The sequence below is a fragment of the Drosophila innubila genome (assembly GCF_004354385.1).
Source record: "Drosophila innubila isolate TH190305 chromosome 3R unlocalized genomic scaffold, UK_Dinn_1.0 2_E_3R, whole genome shotgun sequence".
Classification (NCBI taxonomy): Eukaryota; Metazoa; Arthropoda; class Insecta; order Diptera; family Drosophilidae; genus Drosophila; species Drosophila innubila.
This window is the reverse complement of record NW_022995380.1, coordinates 384,027-408,140: the sequence shown is the minus strand read 5'-3', so window position 1 is coordinate 408,140 and position 24,114 is coordinate 384,027. Positions and strand designations below refer to the sequence as shown.

The 24,114-nt window shown below is 35.9% G+C and overlaps 1 protein-coding gene across 3 annotated transcripts in view; it reads left to right on the top strand.

The window, feature by feature from the left end:
• Nucleotides 1–24,114, top strand: part of LOC117792209 (bromodomain and WD repeat-containing DDB_G0285837) — a 47,979-nt gene that overhangs the window by 9,393 nt on the left and 14,472 nt on the right. Inside the window, exons 1-4 of one of the 3 annotated variants that reach the window (XM_034632253.1) lie at nucleotides 10,068–10,122; nucleotides 15,063–15,636; nucleotides 15,736–16,040; nucleotides 16,125–16,243. In XM_034632253.1, the coding sequence (XP_034488144.1) occupies nucleotides 10,083–10,122; nucleotides 15,063–15,636; nucleotides 15,736–16,040; nucleotides 16,125–16,243 (1,038 nt within the window). In that variant the 5' untranslated portion in view covers nucleotides 10,068–10,082. Of the gene's footprint in view, nucleotides 1–10,067; nucleotides 10,123–15,062; nucleotides 15,637–15,735; nucleotides 16,041–16,123; nucleotides 16,244–24,114 lie in introns of those variants that run through there. The other 2 variants (XM_034632252.1, XM_034632251.1) reach the window with 2 other exon arrangements.

The following is a 24,114-nucleotide window of genomic DNA, read 5'->3' as shown; positions in this document are numbered from 1 at the left end:
GCGTCGTTTCCTATGTTCGCTCAGTGGGTAAAATGCAAATTGGAAATTGCATCTGTAAGATGCAGTTTTTCTTATATGCATAAACGTAGCTATATATGTCTACTATACAGATATTCACACACACACACACACGTGCATACACTAAGCAGTTGCCAGTTGGCATCGTGGATTATAAAATAAATTCAATCAAAGCGAAAGCAATTGCAACACTCGCAACAGGCAACAAGCCACAACAACAACTACAACAACAACTACAACAACAACTGCAACTGCAATGCGGTCACTCGACTGCCTGCTGTTATTGTTATTGTTGTTGCTGTTATTGTTGTTTGTCGCAGTTGTTGCAACTTTATTTTAATTTAATTGCATAACTGAGTAACAGTTGTCCGTTGTCAAGAATCGTGAAGCATTTCCGTAATGCTCACCGCACTGTAAAATCTCCCATGTGTTTGCAATTCTTTTTATCTTTTGTTATCTTGAATGCAAAAATATGATTCTTTTTATATATATATACATATATACAAATAAATAATGCAACATAATCAGGGGTGCCACAGAAAATAAAAACAACCGAAAATCTCCCAAAACCCCATAATTTATATCTTCCACTTAATAGCGTAGTTAAAATAGTCTTTTTAGAATAAAAAAGTAGAAAACAATAAGTTCATCACCAAATCTTTTTAATTTTTTAAAAATTTGTTTTATCTTTGCTGTCTTTATTTAAAATTATATACAATTTTTTGATTTAGTTTTATTTGAAGTTTTTGTTTGTCGTCAAGTAAGACGAAAAAAAATAAATAAAATTATAATTTAAAATAAAACAAGTAAAAAGAAGTAAATTTAAATATAATCAAAAAGTTTTATAAATAATTTTTTTTAGATATTGCTTTAAAATACTACGCATTAATTTGCCTAGAGATTTTAAAGCTGATTTAACTTAACTGATTTTTCGCCAACTTAAACACATCTTTGTCAGAAACAGATCTTTTGTCAACATGTACTCTTTATCTACTGATCTTTATTGAATGCATAAAATTAAATATTATAAAATTTGCAAGAAATCCATGTTTGCATCTATTGTCAAAAAAGACTACCCAAATCCCGCCCCTAGCCATGCCAGAGTTGTCTGCTATAATTTTAGCTAAAAGTCTTAATTTACATGCTCCAAACGATTCCATGGCCATTGCCTTGGTATTCCATAAGTTTGTTTTTCACTGCATTTTCAGTTTCGTTTGGCTTTGCGATTTGTTTCCTTTGAAACCTACAGTAGACTAGATAGAGATAGATAGATGAAGGAGTCTGCGAGGGGGTGTTTGACTGGGGTGGGGGGCTAATAGACATTTGCAAATGATTATTAAAAACGAAACGAAAACTGTGTCGTAATAGCGTCGACGATGCGAAAGGCAAAGACTCTCAATTTCTGAGCATAATTTTCTGGGAATTGCAACAGCAACAATCGAAAATGCCTTTGGCCATATGCAGTCGCAGTTGGTTTGTTTGCTTCTCTATGTTTATGCTGATATCATTTGCATACGAGTATCGGTTGATTTTCATGGAAATTCTTGGGCTATAACTGAAGCAATAACCATTTCAATATGCGTCCAAACATTGCCACAGTATTCACGCTTAACCGGAAGTAAATACGACTATATTCGCCTCCTCCCTATGAGTGTATTCGTACACTCAGAAAAATATGCCATCCTAAAATTAGGTACGATCGTACTTGAATCTAAACCGTTTCGTTCTTAAAATTTTAAGATTGCTGAGTATTAAAAATCTTGAATTAAGTCGAAATTCGAAAATCGATCTTAAATTTAGAATTCTGGCTTCACATTCCTATGGCAGCTATCCGAAATAATAGTCCGATTTTAACGAAACTTAGTCAGAACATGTAATACCATGGAAAATATATAATCCGTGAGTTTCGTAAAGATACCTCCAGAAACAACTGAGTTATTTGTACTAAACTAGCTTAAGATTTTATTGTACCTAAAATAGTTTTTTTTCAAGATTTAAGATTTAAGAAGTTAAAAATAAGAACGTTTCGTACTAAAAACTAGTACATTTTGGGATATTTATTTTTCACTGTCGTACCTTAGAATTCTCAAGTGGTTCAAAAATGACGTTATGCTTGGATCGCTGCTAAAATCAGCAACTATTCCAAAAGGTCGCTTACCAACAAAATACACCATTATTAAATGGTATTTAATTTTGGTATTTTGCTTAATTAGTACACATACTAGTGTATGTTTTAAGATTAAAATTAATTAATTATGACTAGACTTAAAGAAAAGAGTACATTTTGGGCTTAGTTCAAGATTTTTGTGTACTTAAAGTAGTATGTTTACAATTTTAACAGACTTGAATTAAACCCAAAACGTACTTAAAGTATATCCGAAAAATCTTATTTTAAGATTCCCGTACTTGTGAAAACCAAACTTGAAATAAGATTTTTGCTCTCAACTTTAGATATTTCGAGCTTAGATAGCTTTTGAGATAGTTTGTACTTAAAAATGGCCTGTTTAAGTGCGGAAATCTTGATTTTTTTCTGAGTGTAGGTAAGCAGCTAAAATAACAAAATATCAATCGTTTCCTAAACAAACTATGACAATCGACAGAGCAATAGGTCAAAAATGTTGACAGCTGGTCAGCATTTGGTTCTTCAATTTGATTGTTTATTTAGTTGGTAGCATGATTGATGACGAGCTGGAAATAATTGCCATGATTTATTTACGCACCAACTATTTATTATGAAATCATTAAACTACTTAAGTGAATGGTTTCAAGGCGATTTTTTGACAAATGCAAGATTGACCTTGAACTAATGATTAGTTGTCTCTGTTAATGTATGTTTATCAGATATCATCTTAAGCAATGCACTAATGAATTTGCTGATTTCTTGGAATCCCACAGTCTGCACCTGAAGTCAGGATCTTTTGACTGGCGCCTATTACACAAAGCCAAGTCATCAATTGAACCTAATGAATCAGAATTGATTTGATTTAATGATCAGCAAAGGTACAAAGCATTCAAAACACCAAACACAATTTGGCAGCAACGTGCAATTCTCAGACCTGCCCTCTTCCCTCTGCCCCCTTCCCCCCTTTCGAATGTGTGGGCTGGCCTCGTCGGGTTCAGAGCCCCAGATCGTAGGTGCAGAGACACGATCATAGATGCTGAAGCCAAGTTTAGACTAATAACATAGAAATGTAAAAATCACGCAAAGCAATCATAAATTATAAACACTAGAGTCAGTCACAAACTGTGGAATGGTATGGAACTGCGATCTGTTGGTAGAAATCCAACGAAAACCAAGACCAAGTCCAACTTCAAGACTTTGCCTTTGTCGTTGTCGTTGTCGTTGTGCTTGCCTCATGTGCCTGTCAGTCAGTCATTCTGTCCGTCTGTCTGTCTGTCTGTCTGTTAGGCCGCAGCGTTGTAATTATGATGAGTGCCACTCGCTGCCAAAGATACACACGCCAGATTCGGTTGCTGAGAGTGTGAGAACCGTTAAAGTATGGCAAAGCGACTTTAACTGAACAACTGGCTGACTGACGGACTGACGGACTGAATGTCTGACTGACAAGTGTTGGGCCAGCTACCAAATAGTTTTAGATGATGCGACACAATTGCAGGTTAAAACTAGAAAGAAAAGTAATCTTTGATAAACCAAAGATTTGATACCCTTGCCAATTTCTACTTACAGCTATTTAACGTAGTGTGATAAGTAAGTATATATGTATTTGTAGGAAGACTAATTCCAATAAACTTAAAATAAATGTAGTTGACCGATTTGCATAAATTTTCTTTAGAATGCCAATATACAGATAGTGTATCTAAATATGTATCTTGGAAAACAACCAAGTTTTTCTGCCTAAAGATTGATTTTCGATCGAACGTTGCTATGACATAGTACTTTTATTTGATTCATAATATATGAGATTGGTTAATATATCTCCAAACACAATAAAGTTTTTAGCTTTAAGATTTGCGACTTCAGTTTGACGTGTCTTTAATGCCGATCAATTATGTTATAATCAATTATATTTATACTTTATGGGGCCTATCACGCACGGTTATCGGTTACACGGCTTGTGACAAAACTATATTACCCTCTTCCAGAGTATATAAAACAAAGCAAACTTAAACCCGAAAGCCAAACTTACTTTAAGTAGCGCAAAGTGCGCAGTATGCTCAAGTCAAACTCTGGTTACGGTTATGGGTTATGTCGTCAAGAGTCAGTCAGTCACTCAGTCAGTTAGTTATTTAGTTAGTTAGTCAGTCATTCAGTCAATATACGAGCTAAGACTGCGTGAACAAAGTGCTTAAAACAGAAGTCAGCACTTCTTGGCCGAAAACTGAGGCCTGAGAAAATGAATGTAGTATTGTAAGCGTCGAGTCCCTAATAATCATCATAATTGCTGAGCATCTTGACACTTTACTGTAACTGATTGTAACTCTTAGATGGTCTTCAGCAGCGACAGTAACAGTGACAGTGACAGCAACTGCCGGATTCGTTGATCTGTTTTATGGCCCAAGTTGCTGTCGGTTTGGGAAGGTTGGGCCTACTGACAACCAGGTTTGCTTGTCTCGTGGTTGGCCTGAGAATTGTTTGAGCCAAGAGACAACAACAACTGCAACAACAGATTTCTGATTCTTCAAGATTTCTGTGCGCAACGGTACTTTGCTCTTTGTTAAGGCCCTCTTCTCTTGAACTTTTCCAGCTGTACAAATATTTGGCTTTGTATTAGCTTTGGGTCAAGTAGAACTCCATATAACTTTCTATACGAGATGGTTTTGAAAAAAGAACTTTACACTTGGAATAACCATAAATTTCTAAGAAAGTCGAACAGAAAAACTCTAAATTGTTGGAAAATGTTTGATTTTTTTATATTAAAGAACATTTGAACTTGAAGTTATTAAACATTGATTCAATGTCATTTATAAACTTGACTCATTTGAAGCTGCTTAACTCGAAGTGTTATTTCAAATTGTTCCTCAGTCCGTTAAATTTTATTGTTTAGTTCTCAAGAGTTATTATAGTTTCTTTTTTTTGTTTCTCTTTTAATGAATTGTAGTTTTTAAGAATTGGAATCTGTTGACTTATTAACGGTCGTCGATTCGATTGTCATTCCCACAAGACGAAAACAAAAGCACTTTAAATTGAAGGGGACAGGCGTATAATTAATTTATTTGTGGCCATAACTTCCCTATTTCTTTATTAAACTCGTAGCTAATTAAGCGACTTTTCAGCCAAAGTGTGCTAATTTTATGCAAAGTCATCGACGTGAGAAAAACTAAAGAAATAATAAAAACTGTAAATTTGCTTCGAAAAAACTGAAAGCTGAACAAAAAGCAAAAGCCAAAGCAACACAGCCGCAGATGCGGAAAAATTGGCCAACATTGGACTGTAAGCGGGTCCAGTTGCTGTTGACTGAGGCGACCTGGAAGTGGATGTGGATCTGGACGCACATGCGCGTAGGCTGACAGTCTGTCTATCCGTCTAACCGTCTCTCTGCCTGACTGTCTGACAGTCTGAAAGTCTGGCTGGCCGGGTGGCTTACATAAACCCACATGACGATACAATTTGTGTTGTTGTTGCTGTTGCTGTTGTTGTTGTTGTTGTTGGTTTTGTGTGTTTGGTACAATTTTTGCTTGTTGTGTTGCGTTAATTTATAACATTAGCCCAAAAATAAAGCGAAAAGAAAATTGTAAGAAAACTGAAGTCGCTTACGACATGCGCAGACTTGTGACGAGCCACAACACCACTTGGCCACTTCAAGTGTGGGCCATTGGAACTGCAACAATCACGCGTCGCCTCCAGTGTTGCCAGAATTTCAACAGCTAAAATAGCTAATTAGATCGAAAGAAGTAGCCAGAAAATGCGATAAATAAAATATAATAATAAGTTCATACCTGAATTGTATAAGATTTTAGAATTGTTATAATAAATTGTAACATTCATGTACAGCTTTATGTCTAAAATAGCATTAAACACTTTTAAGGTCATTCTGTTTCTAAAATTGTTCCTACTGCGCTAATTTCGACTTTTATTTCCTCTAAGTTTTATACATTATATTATTTCAATGCTTTATTTTCTAGTCCTTAATAAATTATCACCGGAAAAAGTGGTGAAATAATTTTTTAAAATAGTTAGATTTGTTGCTAATAGCACTTCTTTCAATTTCATGGCCTATGCCATTTAAAAACAGCTAGGTATAGCCATAAAATAGTTAAAATGGCAACACTGGTCGACTTGCATCGAATCGAACCCGCAGTCGAAGCTGAAGCTGAACCAATTCAAGAGACGCGGCCAGCTACCGGAAGCAATTCACCACTTAATGCACTTGAGTAGACTTTTGCACCGAAACTAAAAATTTAAATTTCAAATATTCGAATTTTGTTTTGGCCATGTTAGATTCCGGCTTTAGTCCAGTTGTTCGCTCGCACTAGTTGACAGTTAGCCGGTTTGGTGGCATGGTTGCTATGTGGCAAGTAGATTCCTGGCTGAAATCTCACACACTGACCACTCACTAAACCTCGTATCTTTGCATCTACGGAATCTAATCAAATTTACAACCAGTAGCTTGCCATGGGTCCATAAGTTTGTATCTCACCTTTTGTTTTTCCATTATTTTTTGGTGTCTTTTCTTTTGTTTTTTTTTGTGTATATGTACGTTTATCTCAAGTGTTTTTGTCGCAATTGAACTTTATGAGTTTGAGTTTGTTGTGTGTATTGCCCAAAAATAGCAGTTGCTGTTGATTTGTATCTCTTGGATACAAAACGAAACTATGCAGTCAAGTGCGCGTATTGCTCAAGTTTCCTGCTCCATCTCCAACCATTCGCCACTGTCCGAGTGGATTGACTTTTATCTTATTGTGGTTTACTCAATGCAAATGAGGAATTTCACTTGCTCGCCGCTTGGCTACAAAAGTTTTTTTTTATTATTAACCAAATTTGGGTAAAGAGTTGGCAAAGTCTGCATAAATCACTTCAGAACTCTGCCAGAAATGGATATTAAGATGATAGATAGATAGACATTGTTTGTCTATAAGGAAATTAGCCAATAAGTTAGTAATTTTAGTATTTCTTTTTGAGAACTCTACTTGTAGTTGAAAATACGTTTATAATTTTAGAAATTCCTTTATTAATCTCTTCCAAAGCATATAATTTAAAAATAGTGTCTGTTTTTTTTTTTTTTAATTTTCTAACAAATTTAAAATAGTATTGTACAAACAAAACAGTTTATAATTTTAGGAATTCTTAAAAATAGGCATAATCATCTTTTAGCAGAGTTAATCTTGTTGTAACTCACAACTGTTGTCTTACCTGTTTTACCTAAAGCCTTTCTTAATTAAATAGACTTTTTCTATATTTTTTTTAATCTTATTTTCAAAAAACATGCATAATAAACGTAAATAATTCACCTTACACATTTGATATATTACCAGACGACTTTCGCTTTTGTATAGTCAAAGCACCGGCAAAATAAAAACAAGAAATAACAACAAAAATAACTGTCGTAACCAATGCCAGATAGTTTCTAAGCCAAAAGCATCGACCCATCGTTAAAACCCCAGCGATGACAAGCTGCATAAATTAAGAAACCCCAGAAATGCTTTTTGCAAAGGCATCGATGAAACTGAACGAGAGAAAGAGACAACATTTTAAGAAAGAGTTAGTCTCTTGTTTGTGGGTTCTACTAATCAGAAAACCGAAATCAAATTTCGCTTTTCGTTGGACTCGAAAGAGAAACCCGAGACTAATCGTATGGAACGCAGGTCACAAAACTAAATGAAATTTATTTGGGTAACCAAACCGAACCAACGTACTACGATCGTACCCGACTACGTGAAATGATCATGGATCGCCTTGGCTCTCGGCTATCTTCGTTGTGGTCTTCTTTGGCTGCTTCTTCATTGCCTTCCTCTTCTTTTCTATTTGCCTTATTTGCATATGATTACTTAGTTTATTTATTTAGAAATTTCACAAAAATAAAACTTAAAGATTGACGGCCTCAGAAACCTGTGTAGGTCCAAGCGGTTTGCCGTTTGAGTCCCATTGCCCATTGAAATGAAAGCGAAAATGATTCGAAATGTGTAGAAAGAAAGGTGGGGGCGTTGTACGTGAGAGGCCCTGCATATAAATCTACTGATATCATTTTGTTTATGGCTATGAAAGCGCATTCAATTCCAGACACCGACTGAGCTTGACCCTCTTTCTGTCAGTCGTTTATCGTTTTGCTTTGTTATTGTTACTGTTTTTTTCTCTCTTGTTGTTGCGCTTTTTTTTTTTTTTTCGTCATTTAACGCATTTGTCATTTGGCTTTTGTTATGGGCAAGGTTTCAGAAAATTGTGTACCTACCAGAAATGTTTGCTATGGCCAACAGACAATTATTAGGCGACTTCGCAGTTAATTAGCGCTCCTTAGTTGATAACGTTGAGCATACAATGGGAAAATTATGGCCCATTAGAGTGCCTCAAGTGACTGGCATTGAAAGACTTGAGTTTTCAATGTAATTTCTTGAACTTTTATACCCTGTAGATACTTAAGCTGCAAAGACAGAAGTAACTGTCAGTAAAGGTTGGCTAACAAGCTTTAGAATGCTTGAGATTATCTTGTTAGTTGGTGCCCTCTGTAGCACTGGGAATTTAGTACAAATAGAAATCGGCTCTCTTTCTTCTTAAATCATTCGGAATCTTTCGTTTGTATTCAAATCAAAACAATGCGCACAGTTCTTTAAGTTGATCACACACAATAAATCCGACCCGACCCCATTCGGTTTCTTTTGCCAAAATAAAATAAAACTGAAACCTTTATTAAGTAAACTTCTCATTTTGCTAAACATTTGTGGGTCAACTATTGATATTATGATCACGTAGTTTTTTTTTTTGCGAGAAATCGCCCCAAGTCAAGTCGTTTACTGTGTGTTTTCTGAAAAGGAATTTCAAGATTTATGACAACGTTGACGATGCCAGCAAAATGGCGCCGTTGTCGTTGTTGTTGTTGTTGTCGACGGGTCGACGTTGCATTCTTTTGAGTCGCAATGCATCCCGTTCATGCTCCCATTTGCCACCTGCGCGATTGCCTGCACTATTTTCGGTGGTGCGCTGCTGTGGTGCTGTGGTGCATACACATACATACATATATACACATACTTTTCTCTGGCGGTGCGTGGAGCGCTTTTCCGAGTTTATTTTTAAAATGCGACACGACGACAACAGCCGACAATCGACAATCGGCGCTCTCAATTTGGTTAGTTCTGGTTCTCGCACGGGGCAAGGGTAAATTGGTCGTATATGTTTTTTACTTATGCGACGATGTTTGGGGTCCAAAAACAAATTTGATGGCATCCTCGTGTCTCCGTCATCATGTTTGAATTTTTCTGAATGAGCAACGCGTTGTGCCTGAAATTCTCGGCCGAGTGTCGATTTGAGGTTTCACCCTTTCTTTTTTTCTTTCTGCTCATTGAAGAGCAGGCGGAGGCAAATATGATGTACTACATAGAGAAACAACGTGTTATTTTGTTATTATCTCTATAAATAGCAACTAAGGCGGCTGTGCAAGAGCAATACAGGGTGCTTTGCTTCAGATATAGAAACAATGATGTGACTATGATATGACTAACTTTATAACAATCTTCTTATACCTTTTAAAATATATTTTTGCATTTTGTAGATCATTTTCTGCATATGCTGTTTAACCGTCAGGCGACACACCCTGTTTGTTATTTTATTTTTATTAAATCAATACACGAATTTCTTATATATTTTTATCTTTGTCTTGATTCCTAATTTTCTCATCTCTTTCACTCTGTATCTGTCTTTGCACTGTGCTCTGCATCTGTATTGCATGCGATAGATAGATAGATAGATAGAACTGTGTGCCTTTGTAGCGTTTGAATCTCTTCCGCTCTTGGAGAGACCGACTCTGGGGATGAGATATTGAACGTGGCAAAAAGTCGCCAACGTTTGACTTTTAGTAGCACGCGAATTTCTCAGCGCAATCAAAGCGAACTAACAATTCACAGGCCAAAACAAAATATACAGTGTGGCGAGCGGAATTACAAAACTAAATTATATGTTTATAATTCCCATATTGTTTGTACAAATTATAATTAGTGAGTACGCGTCAAAACCTAATGCCGACATTCAAAACAAAAGTTTACGCAGCTTTCGTTATGTTTTTTCTTCATTTTCGCGGTGTGTGAGTGTGTTTGTGTCTATGTTCTAAAAACAAAACGAGGCTGCATAACAATTAAAAATAATTATGTTGTATATACACAATAAAAACGAAAAGAAAAACAGTAAAAATGTTGCTATGCCTCAATGTGCGGCAAAGAACATAGCAAAATATTCTGTTCAAATTTTAATTAGAGATCTGTAAAATTATAGCCGCCGTTTAGTTTCAATGTGTGTTTTTCTTAATTAATAACAATACCAATTGAAAGCTGTGCACACTAAACATACAAATAAACACACACACACACACACATACGTGTACATATGTTTAATTTTGAATGTGCCTATACTACCTATAGAACTGTTTCTATATAAAAACATACATATATGTGCGATATATATGCAGCCAAAGTTATTTGTGTTGACCTTACGCATGCACGTGGAAATCTTACATACTCGTATTTATGTTTGTAGAAAGCATTTGTGTTTAAATCTAATGGCTTTGCTTTGTTTAAGCCCGGTCTACGCTAATCTAAAAGTGGTGAAAAGAGAGTGATTTTAGAACAGGAAAATCTTCTTTTTGGAATGTGCTTTGAATGGAACTTTGTGCCATATTCTTAAAAGGGAACTCTAGTTTCCTAAAATACTCTTTAGCTTTTAGCTTTTTTCTGTCAATTTTTCAAAGACAGAGGTCTACTTTCCTTATCCATAGTATTCCGTTCTATAAATCAGCTCTAATTTCGTAAAGTATTCGTTATATTTTTCATATTTCTTATATAACTTAATTCTTTTAGAGATATTTTGTGTTTCTTTACCATCAACCATTGTGTTGAAATAAAGATTGAGTGTTGATTCTATGTATTATAACTTTCTTCTGTATGTATATTTGCTGGTGCTCGTGTTTGTTTGCCCTTTTGTCACACCCACACTTAGTTAGCGGTCAGTTCAAGTCAAGTCCAGTGCCGTCCCGTCCAGTCCACTTTTGGTTAAGCCATTTCTGTATACTTTAACTAATTAATTAAAATATTTATAAATATAAGGCGTAGGTTGAAAACTGCGAAAAGGCGTCGTCGTTGCCATAAAAGCGTTGCCAACAGGTGATATCAAAGCAAAAATCTTCATTTAGAAACCAAGAAATGCCATATAGAGCGAATGTAAACAGATCATTTATACATACACAAGATAAATCAAGATAAATACTCCTATATGTCTACAATCCATATATATGCATACATAATACATACTCGTACCTTGTGTAGTGTTTGCTCGGTTACAATGCGATTGTCGGGCTAATGAACTTGCCATATGAATATGAAGCAATCAGCTAGTCGGACAAAGCATAAATAATAACAACAACAACAACAACAAGAGCAGCATACAAAATTATACTTACATACATTTAGGAGTATTTAAGGTATGTTTTCATTTTTGGCTTAATTAATAACAGTGCAGCGAAGCTTTGCATGTATTTTGGCTGAGCAAGAGCAAAGCAAATGCAAATGTATCTGTATCTGTATTTGTATCTGAAAAATGCTTTTACCATAATTTTCTGCACTTTTCCTATGGTTGGATGGATGGTCGAGGCTGGTGAAATTTCAGTTACTCAGCGAGCGACCGGCGCCAGCAGCTGCCAAATTAAGTGCAGATTGTTTTGCATCTCGTGCAGAGCACTCACAGCAGGTTTTGCTAATCAACCTGAGTAGGGCGGTCTTGCCAAGTACATATATAGTAAATATATAATATAAATAAGTATGTATATACAAGCATATGCATTAAGCAACTTGGCGATGAATTCATATATGTGCAAGTTAAAATACAAGTTGTAAAAAAAGGTTTTCATTATTTCCTAGACTTTTATTATTACATTTTTATTACAATATCTTTATATTTTATTTTGCACTTGAAACGAGTTGCATTAATACTCAGCTGTAGTATTATTTATAAAGATTAGATAAGCAGACATACGATTAGTAATTACACGATTACATCACTTCATTAAGTTGTTTTATCTCCGTGATCTTTGTGCTAACTTTAGAATTCCTATCAAATCAAGCCTATCATTACTCACCTCTGTGATTCAATATATTAATAATACACACTCTGGGAAATGAGCGTTGTATGTTTTGTCATCTGAGCTTTAATTTTCTCCCAAACCTTTTACATATTTCTCTACAAATCACATATTATTAGATCGTCAATCACTGTGATCAATCACTACTTAGTGCAGCTCTAACAAAAAATTAAACACTGTTCATTTAACTGCCATGTTGTCAGCTGTTTTATTGTTTTTGCCCTTTTCCATAATTTTTTTTGGCTAAACAAAACGTTGTCTTTGGTCTGTTTGATTTTGTTTATTGTTTTGTGTTTTCAACGCTTCGAACGTGCTAAATATGTATTTTGCACTTCATTTTTTGCCATAATTTTTATTTATTTTTTGTGATTATTATTCGAGTTAATGGCGACGACAAGTTGCAAAAAAAAAGTCTTTAAATCTTCAAGTTGCGGAGTAGTTCGCTTGTGATTGTTGCTGTCGGATAGGAATGTCCACTGACAGCTGTTCATAAATACATAAATATATAAATATAGATATTTATATTTATATTTATATTTATGTATATGTGCTCGTATATTGACGAGAGATTTGTAAAAGTATTTGTAAAAAAGAACATCGTACACAAATAAATAGATAAACGGCATGGCAATTGCTAAGGCTTGCAGCTCTTAACTCTTTTGTGATTATTGCTTCCTGTATTGCAGAATTTTTAACATAAATAACGCACTGTGAGAGCTTAGACTATTGTTGTTGTTGTTTGTTTGTTTGGCTGGCGTATTTCAGGTGAAATCGGGCATTCAACCAGCTAAGAAACACTGCTGCCTATATTGTTTATATGTACAAGTATACAAAGATACAAAGTATCTTTCGCAAATAGAGATACTCTGCTGTTCACACAAATTAGCAATTGGTAAAGCGTACCTGCTTACTGATTACACAGCGCAGCGCAGCACAGCAAGCAATTAGCCAAGTTAAATACATAATGCATTTTGTCTGGGCCTCGACTCACGCCTCGCACTTTATAGACTCCATTGCTACCAATGTCCAGCTGGCCGTGCTCTGCCTATCCGCCTGGTCCGTCTGTCAATGTGTACGTCTTAACTTGCCCACAAATGAGCCTCAAGATGCAGCCAAGCGTTCAGTCAGTCAGCCGAGTAACCACAGCAAATATTTTAAGCCGCACCGTGACCGATAAATCTGAAAACGATGGCGAAAAATGATTACTTTGGATTGTGGTTGCTCTGTAGACTCCAATGCAATATTGTTTGAACTCTCAAATGCGGCTTTTGGTAGCGCCAATTTGCAGCTGATCTATGCAAGTTAAGTTAAGGCAGCGATTACCGTTGAACGAGATTGCTTGTCTAATGTCTGTTTAAGAGTTTAATCGCTGCTCTTATAGCCAATTTTCATTTGCCCAGCAATTGGGTCAGTTTCTCGGCTGCAGCATGACAACAATCAAAGTATCTGCAACAAAACGTTTCGTGCATTGACAATGTTCTCAGCCAAGTTGAGTATCTACATTGTATCTATATCCATATGTATGTACGAGTATGTATCTTGCGACTGACTTTATGGCCTTTGAGGCAACTTGTTGTGTACTCGTTTGATGGCATTCTGAATTCGAATGCTAGTGGCAACAATGGAGCATTAAGTTGTTGGCATTCTAACATGATATGGAGGCTTAGATATTATTGTGAAGATAAGAGTTATGTATAACACATAGTCTTAATATTCTTATGTCGATATTTCTATATCTTTGCATTAAAGTATGTACATTTTTTCAAGTTTGTTGGATATATTTCAATTGTTCCGATTGATATAGAGTATCTATCTACAATATTTCTTTTGATATATTTTTTACATTTTGTGGAATTGGGGTATAAGATTTAAGATCACTCTTAAATATCACATTCCCCCAGCATCCTCTAAGAAAACCAGCCCAAAACTGGCCAATAGCAAGTGGCACTGTCTTCGATACGCTACCAGCTTTGCCAGTGGCAAATCGACTTCAGCAATAGCTGCTGGCCTTGGTTACTGGTTTCTAAGCCGAGTTAAGTGTCTCGTTTCCATAGCTTATACAGTTGGTATTTATGTGTGTGAGTGAGTATCTATGTGTGTATCTGTGCCTAATAGCAGAGATTGAAATGTCATTGTTGTCAGCTTATCGTTTAAATTAATGCCCAGCCGCAATATTCGCTTCTTGGCCACAATTTTCACACTTTGCTTAATACTCTTAATTGTTCTATGCTCTGTTTTCTATACTTTTTATACCTGTTGCTCGTAGGGTATATAATATTCGTTACAATATATGTAAAAGGAACGGTATAAAGTATATATATTTATTTTAACAGTATTAGTCGAATCGTTTTAATTATGTCCGCTTGTCTGCTTGTCTCAGTTCTATGAACCTAACAGACATGACAGTGTTTTGCACTCCGCAAATCGAAAAGAAACTCCCCAAACTTACAGTTTTCAAGATTGAATGTTCCTTTTTGTGGTGATCGTTGCGTTTTATTATTATCAGTCATTCCACTTAATTTCATGAAGATCAGATAAATATAAAGGAAGTAATAAGCTGTAAACCTTATACTGTATTTATAGATACAATTAAAATATATATCAACTGAATAACGAATATTTTATAGTCGGGATTTCGACTTTGTTATAGCGTTCTTAATTGTTTTTTGTTGCTGTTACTCGTTATTTTGCTTTGATTATTAACTCAAAGTAAAGTTCTCTCTCTCTTCATATGTTTTTTTTTCTCTTCCTGAAATGTATAAAATATGTATATAAAAGTCTTTTACATCGTACCCTGCCAATTTACAGCTAATGTCTTAAGTCGTTTCAAACGCAAGTTAACAACAACAAATCGAATGTCCGAAGATCTGGACGAACTGTTTCTATCGCCGATACCGGGTCCAACGCCCGTCGAGCTGCAACAGTGCATCTTGTTTGGCTTCCGGAGGCGCCTCTATCCCAGCCAGATTCTCGAGGAATGCCGCAGCGCGTTTGGGCCATTTGCGCCAAGCGCACAGTATGTGGCCAAATGGTATCAGAGATTTCAAGATGGCCTATTTATCATTGATGAGCACGATGAGGAGTGGTGTGCGGGCGCGGGCGCGGGGAGTGGCCAAACGCCCACCACATGCAGTGATTATAATGACGATGACAACGACAATCAAAATTATTATGATAATGATAATGATAATCACAATGACAATGACAATGACAATGACACATTGCCACTTGTCTTGCGTGATGTGGGGCAACATGGCGATAAGGATAGTAATAGCTATGATGATTTTAATGATGGTCATGATGATGACGAGGATGAAGATAATGATGATGGGCACGTTATTAGTTATTGGCACGGCTATGGCTATTTGGGTGGCAAGCGCAGGTATGCAAGGATCTGCTCTAATCTTAAGTGATCTCACCTTGAACAAAGTGCCTTTTGACTAATTTCCATTTGCTTTATTTCTCAATTTTTCTTCAACAGCGGAATGTCGATAAGCGGTCTGCCGCCGCTGCCAAAATCTCTTAGCGGTTTCAATAAGCTGCTCGGCTCCGATTCGGGACTTTTGAGTGATGTGGATGCCCAGCAGGAACTGGAGAGCAATAACAACAACAACAACAACAATAACAACAAAGAGAACGTTTGCGGCAACAAATTAGCAAGCCAAAAAGTTAGTGATAACAAAAACAACAACAACAACAGCGAAAAGCAGATATCTAAAGAGAATGCCAACGATAAATTAGAGTCCGTAAAAACAACAAAAACAAAAGCGACAGCAACAGCAACAACAACGAAAGCTGCAACGGTGACTTCCAATGCAAATGAAAACGAAAACAATACGAAAGCAACAACAACAACCGCAACAGCAGCTGCAACAACAACAGCGACAGCGATAACAACAACAACAACAACTGTATCAAGCTCACCTGCTAAAATCAATGTAACGGGAAGCACTTTGGACGCGCAGATAGCGACGTTGCGAAAGGAAATGGTAAGTTGATTGGCCACCTGCAAATGGGGATACACTCTATATACCCTATAAATAAGATGATTAGTTCGAATTATTCAGAAAGTTTGCAAACAATTTAATTGAGTTTATGTACGTAAAAGATCATTCCAAGCGTTTGTTTAATATCGACGGATGATATCGATTATAGCAATATTCGCTTTTTTTTTTGGAAAATGGCGAATAATAGCAATTTTATCGTAAGTACAATTTTTTTGATACAAAAATAAATATGCAGAAGAAGGCGCTAAAAGATTAAGAAAAACGCGCTACTGTAAAATTTCAACACATCTATTAATTTCGGGAAAGGGGTCGAAATCTGAGACTTTTAATAAAAATCATAGAATCACTGCGGACGGCAGTTCGCGTTAGTGACGAAAGCATCACGAAGGGTGCGAAAAGCGACTAACAATATATACAGCTAAGTTGGAAAATTTGCTACGACTGTCCGATCAGATCGAGTTATATACCGATCGAAAGTTAGTCTTAACTTACAAAATGGCATACTAAAACTTTTTCTATCCAACCTGGGTCATGCAATACGGGGGTGTAAGTGGGGGGGGGGAAAAACTAAAATGACGGCAGCTAATGGGGCTGTTGGGGACTATTGGTAAAATTTAAAAAATTTTACTTAAATTCGCGTCGATTGATACCTCAATCACCCAATTCCGATAACTGGTTCAAAAGATAAATAAATTTGAAAATTTTAGTGGACTTCTTAAAATGAAATGAAAAGTTAGTTCCTTTGTTTGTCTGTTTGTATCAAAGCGTTAAAGAAGCTTAAAAGTAATGATGGGGATTTAATCCTTTTCGAAAATCTAGAAATGTTTGCTCTACGACTTTTTGAAAGAACCGCGGGAAAACGCTAAATTTTGCTTTTTCACCAATTTTCGCTTTTTTTTTTATTAATTTATATTTTTATTTAAAATTTTTAGATTAAACTGAATTTTGTTCGTCACAAAATTGGATTTCAGAAATTTTGGGGCTAAAAATTGCTTTTGTCACTAGACTTTTACCTCGTGTAGAGGTTTTTTTTGTGGTAATAAGTCATTTTAAACATAAAATTTCGTTAGATTATTTACAAAATATGAATATGTACTATTGAAAAATTAAGTGGATTTTAAAAATCTAGAACAAATTTGTATAATACAATTTTTTGTCACGAACCGAACCCAGATTTTGTTTTAGAGTTCGACCTTTCCCAATATTCTGGTGGCTTGCAGCCTTAATTGAGACATTGTAGGGTATTTAAATGCCGATTAGTCGTCAGTATTTCCCTACTCTTCTTTTAATCATATATTGGCTTTTTGCTATTTACTCCACACTTTCGGTTCGAGTCATTTGCATATGAAATGAAGCCAAGAAATTCTGTTGGTTGCTACCAACAAGCTTATAATCAAAGTGAAAATGCTACAACAACGGAAATAATTTGGGGTTCGCATTCAATGATAAATTCCATATGCATACTTATGTATATAAATATAAATTTAGATGTATATTTGTATGTGCTGGCTGTCAGTACTTGAATTCGAAAAGCAATTTCACAAAATCAAATCTAATTGACTGTTGAAAATTCTTCACAATTCGGTTGCACATTTTTCATAGATATGTGTGTGCGTGCGTGTGTTTGTATGTGTGTGCATGCACTGTACTTGGAATCTTTTGTTAGTACATTTTTCACATTATACTTAACAACAATATTGCATTTTGGGTACAGCTTTCTACAAAATTTGTCGGCTTCGACTTGACTGATGACCATGGCATATCGAGACAGGGCCGAAAAGCAATTGTAGACCAACGCAGATACGATTCTTTTTTTGCACGTGATCGTCTTTCTGACCAGCTGCAGCACAACTGTCTATCACATTTGTGATTGTGAATGCGAACAACATGCACTTCTATATAACAGGGAAAAGAAAGTGAATCCCTCGATGTGAAAACAACTTTCGGCTCATGAATATTTCAGGGCATTAAATAAGCTCACCCGACTCTAAACTTTGACATTGTCGCCCATCTAAGCTGATATAAATGGCCATAAAGCATTCAAATGGTCAGCGCGTTGGGTCAACAAAGCGAAATGTAAATGCAGCTTTAATTCATTAAGTCAAATTGGCAAAGCAATTATCTTAGCATTTCAAAAGCCAACAACAGTCCGAATGTGCCCCTCAGATTGCCCCAAAGAGATGTGGCGGCCTTTGGCTTTAAAGTTTATTTTCTGGCTCATTCGATAGGTATGGGAACTGGGATGGAGGGGGAAAGGAGAAGGCAAGAGCTGACATTTAGCCACGGTGCCAAACACTTTGTCAAAGTTGAATGCGCAGGCGCAACGCTCATTTTGGCGATAGCCTCGTCAAGAAATGTATTCATTTGACTTGCCATCATTTGTGGTGGAAAGGAGACGGGGAAGGGGAAGGGGACGGTGCATAAAGGGGCGGTAGCATCACTCTGATGAGCAAATGTCGTTTTAAGTCAGTTTTATAATTGCAATGCATCAACAATAAAATAGAAATTTAACTGACTACAGAGAAAAGTCAATGAGTCGCTGCTCAGATACTCTCTACATTTTGAGATACTTTCTGTGGCATGAGAAAGATACTTGTTTCGAAATATCTTAATCAATATTAAATCTGTCAAGTTGTTAGAATAATCGCATCAATATATTAGAACTAAACCTCATTTGAAAAGTCAACAAGTCGCTTCTCAGATACTCTCTGCATTTTAAGATGCTTTTTGTGGAATGAGAATGATACTTGTTTCGAAATGCCTTAATCAATTTAGAATCTGTCAGATTTTTAAGATAATCCCATGAATATTTTAGAACTAAACCTCATTTGAAATTCATGAAAACAATTTGAAATTAGCTTAGATAAAATCTTAGCGATATCACAGCTGATTTAGATTCATTGCGGATGATATTAGAAACAGTCGGGGTAATTTGTATCTGTAGCTACTTGAACACATCCGTCTGGCTAGTTAACATTTTTGGCATGCGCATTCGCATTCGCATTGCTAATATTAAACTATTTGGCCAATGGTTTTCCAGTTAACAGCAGATCATGATCACGATTCGCACATGGCGTTAGCTTGTGAATTGTGACACGTTTTGAGGCTACCACCTGACGGTTTGTTGGCTTGGCCTATTCGACTGGGCCAACTGCTTGGCAAACGTTTTGTTGATGTCTTGCTCTTGACCAAACCTCAGCTTCATCATAATCGTTGTTGTCGTTATCGTTGACAGTTGATTTGTAATTTGTTGCTGTTTTATTTTTTTTTTTTGTTGGTTTTCTTGTTGTTGCTCTGCTGCAATTAAATAAATTAAAATTTGTCTACGATTGCGTAATAATTTCACATTTGTAATGCAACTGTGACTTGTTTTTAATCGCAAGTCAATTGGACTTTTGGGGTTACACATTTGTTAGCCAGTCGTCTAATCGCCAATAAAAACTAGCTAAGGCTTGCCAATCTAAGTTTAAGTCTAAGTCTTAACGCGGTCTAAAGTCTCAGCTGGCCAAACCTTTCACATTTTGTGCCTTGCTTTGGCGACCTTTTACAAAGAACCTGTTTAATGCTCGCTTAGGCGTAGGTGTAAAACTAAAACTAAAACAAAACTACAATTGTGGCGCTGCTGTGCAGTGGTGCTGTGGTGCAGTGGTTCAGTGGTGTAGTTGTTCAGTGGTGTCGTGGTGTGTTGACTAGGAGCGGCCACGATTCGGCTCTATTTGTAGCTCCAAATACATCTAGACTTCTGACAAAGAGCATTTTATTGTTGCCGCAACAGATTTTGGCCTTTTTTGTGCTCTGTTTTTTCGGGCGCCAATTTTGTTGCCAAGTACATTAAGCATTTAAGCCATTTGGCAATTTGCATGCCGATTGTGCAATATTTTTGCACATTTGTGGCTAACTTTGTCGCTTTTTGGTTTATTTTCGACAATTTTTTTTGGGTCATGCCTCATCTGTGGGCTGGGCTGCCATTTTGGAGATCTCAAGCACGTCTATCCCCCGATCATCCCCCTTGCATCCATTTAAAAACGTTTTTACCTGTTGCCTGTTACCTGCTAGCCGATACAATTAAATTACAATCGCTGCTATGTGTCTTGTTACCAATTACGCTCCAGTTGTTGTTTTTGCTGCTGTTTCTACTAATTTCACGCGCTCAAAGTCAATTTGAAGTTAAAGGCAAACACCGGACAACGCCAACGCCAACGCTCGCCCAATGACACAGTAATTGGTCATTGTTTTTGCTTAGCCACTTGTGATACCCTATAATGTACAGAAGTGCTATTCACTTGTAACGATGCATGTAATACAAGAGCGGGTCTTTACCGCAGCATCCAAAGGGTAACAGGCCTATTAGGTCTATATTGCAACCTTGATCTCAGAAAATATAATATGAGCTAGAACTACCAATTTTGTTTCTTTTAGAATTTTGTACACGCACATCGAAAAAAAAACTAATAACAAGAGAATTTTAAAGCAGCTCTCTGATAATAAACAAGATATTTATGATAAACTAATAATTAGTTTAAGGCCTTGCTTGCGACGTCTGAATACTACATAAACAGCAATCGACGTTAATTATAAATTTTACGAGCAATAAGTATTTTTCTGCTTTATGATTAGCGAAATTTCCTTTTCACAAACAAATCCGCAAAAATTGCAATTAACACTATAAAGGTTCGGTTCGGGCCATAGAGCAGGGCTTAGGCTCGGTTCGCGAACTGGTTTATATACCCCTTGAACTCAAGGTTTATGTTCAAGCCCTTGTTAAATTTAGTACAAAAAATATTTTTATAGCTTAAATGTTTTATTTAAAAATAAAATGGAATTTTGATTATAGTCTTTATTAATTTGTGGATTTAAATATGGTTTTTTTTATCCGAAGTCTCAAATAGTTCAGTAAATTAGAAAATTAAATTTATGTAATTATTTTATTTTCGAACCAAACTTAAGAAAGTGGTACGGTTCAAGTTCGGTTTTTTGGGGTAAATAATTTCAAGGGTTTGGTTCATGATCCGGGTCGGGCTGCTTAAGAGCCCCAACCGTTCTGCGAGGTTCGATTCTGAACCGGTTGCAACCTTCATTTTAGCATTCAATATTCATCTACTTTACATTTTCAATTTAATTTTCTTGACTAATTTGAACGGCTTAAAAAATGCTTGTATATGCTGGGTATATATCATTAAAAGCACCTTGACTGTTGCATTATTATTGGTCAAAATGTACTTTCTTCTTATTAATATTATTATTATATTATTAAGCTATGCATGATTAATAATCATGATGTATTTTTGATAGTAAAAGAGCATAAAACATGTCGTATAGCCTGCCTTTAAATGGATTAACATTTAAATTTACTCGTTTACAATTACGGGCCGCCTGTCGCCGGGTCTCGATTGGGGGCTGCGGGATTTGGGCTTGGGTTAGTTTCCCTTTGTTTTTGCAAATGTTGCGGTTGAATGATTAACGATTCAAGCTGTGAACTGTTGGTGGGTGTGTATCGCACACACACAACTCTATGTGTGTGTACGTGTATGTGTTTGTGTGTAATATGTGCTGCAATTATGTTAGTTGGCCGCTTTGGCTTTCAATTGTTCAATTGTTCAGCAGGCGGCAACGGCAACGGCAAAGTGCAAAGAAATTGATACCCTTCGTAGGAATACCCGTACTCGTATTTATTTATAGTTTTTTCACATTATTATTATTATTTTTATTATTTGCAATATGTCGTTTGTTATTTTATTACTTATGTCGTTTTCATTCACCTAGTTCAATTATGAAAACCGAAAGTAAACATTTGTTGAAGGTTATTCAGGCCGTTAATAATATTAGATCAGCTTTCAAAAATGCCAAAGACAAATAATTATGCAAGCTTTAGGCTATGCCAATTGGCCAAAATGATAAATGACACTATATTGTATACCAGTAACTATTTTGATTATGAGATTAGCCGGAAGTTCTCAAGTCAGGCTATTTTACCAAAATATGCTATGATCCAAAAAACAAGTGGGCACAAATCAGTTGAGAAGTTTAGTAACTTGTGAAAAAAGTGAGAGCAGCTTAGCATGCAAATTGATGGAGATGTTTAACTAGATGCTCGATGGATCGAATAGTGATGATGTGATGATTTTCATTATATATTTTTCAGTTTTCTTCTTAGCTCTGATTGATTTCTAGGCCCAACTGCGAAGCTGTCAAACTTTCGCCTTGGCCTTTAGACATTTCTGACCAGTTTTGATGGGTGTAGTTGGCAGAGGCTGGGACCTTTGAAGAACCTCGTGCATTCCGTATTAATGAGCACCCTGTCATGAGTAAACTTTCTTGCCTCCACAATTACCAAGCAAAATTGCATCCAATTGTTGCTGTTGTTGCTGTTGTCGCTGGTGTTGGGCCTTTGTTGTCGCTTAATGTGTGCACCGGTGTAGATTAAGTAATAAACATTGGTGTAATACATAAAAACTCTAACAGCCATCCAGCTGGCAACAATGGGTGAAAATCAGGAGTAAAACTAATCAGCGCATGCGCAGCCATTAAGCCAGAGTCGGCGAATTGAGCCAACTAATTTATAAGTAAGTTGGCTTTGTGGCAGTGCACTGTGGTGCGTCTTTGGGGCATTTTATATATTTTTTTTTTTTGCTACCTGCTCTGGCTTATGGCTGCAAATAAAATTTATGAACAAAAAAGCAGCAGCTGCCACATTAGCCAAGCAGCTAACGAACAGACCAAACCCAGGGCCAGTTTATGAGAAGAAGAAATGCATCAAGGCATGAAATGACTTTTTATGGCTTTCATAAAACGGCCTTGAACGCATTAGCTGTTGCTGGCTCTTGGACGTTCTTTCTCTTACTTATTTTCTTGCATTTTTCTTAAGATTTTCCCTAGGCCACATACTCGTATTCTTTCTGCATCTCATAAGTTTCTTTGCAGATTTAGCACAAGCGAATCCCAGTTGCCAATTGCGAGTATGACTATCATTCCACCACCATGTAAAATATTCATTTGAATGCATCGCTAATTTGTTTTTATAGCTTCAATCGTAGACAGGCATATTTAAAATTTATGAGTTGAATTAAAGTTATTCAAGCTTTCCCTCTTTAATGATAAAGAATTCTGTAAACGGATTTTCTTAATCGTTTTTAAAAAGAAAAAATGATTTGATTTAAATTAAATAAATTAATTGTTGCTCGCTTGTTGCTTGTTTCTTAATAAATCTTAAACCTTAATTTACTTATTTATTCAACTTCAATTTAGAGAAAACGGCAAAAGAAATATTTAAAATTTATATTAAAATTGAAAATTAGATTTAAATTGACAATTTAATTAAATTATATATAATTTTTAAGTTTGAAGCTAAATAGACTTTTTAAATTCTTAGTAGATCATAATTTAAGAGCAAGTAAGATAAATTTACGAGTAAGGCGTGTCTGTGTTTGTTTTTTTTACTCAGATGAAAAATCAGTTTGCAGCTCTATTTTCAGCTATAGTGTGCACGTATCCTAAGTATAGAAGAAACAAAAAATTAATTTAACTATGAACATTACACCCAGCTAAGAATGTTTCAGCAGGGGATGTTAATTCCTGAAAGTGTACTGGAGTAAGAGTGCAATCCAGTACCAAAAACTCAGTTAAATCCAATATATAAACTTCTTTTGCACAGACTCATTTTTGTTTTGGTATTCCGAATATTGTGAAAACCACAGACAGGATCCGTATTCCGAAATAGGACGAGCAAAAGAAGTATACACGTATAATAGTTATATTGGTGTATAAATGTAATGGCAGTTTATTTGATCGGTCTCTTGAAGCACCAGGATATATAATAGTTACTTATATTTGTATTTAATTTATCACTTAAATTG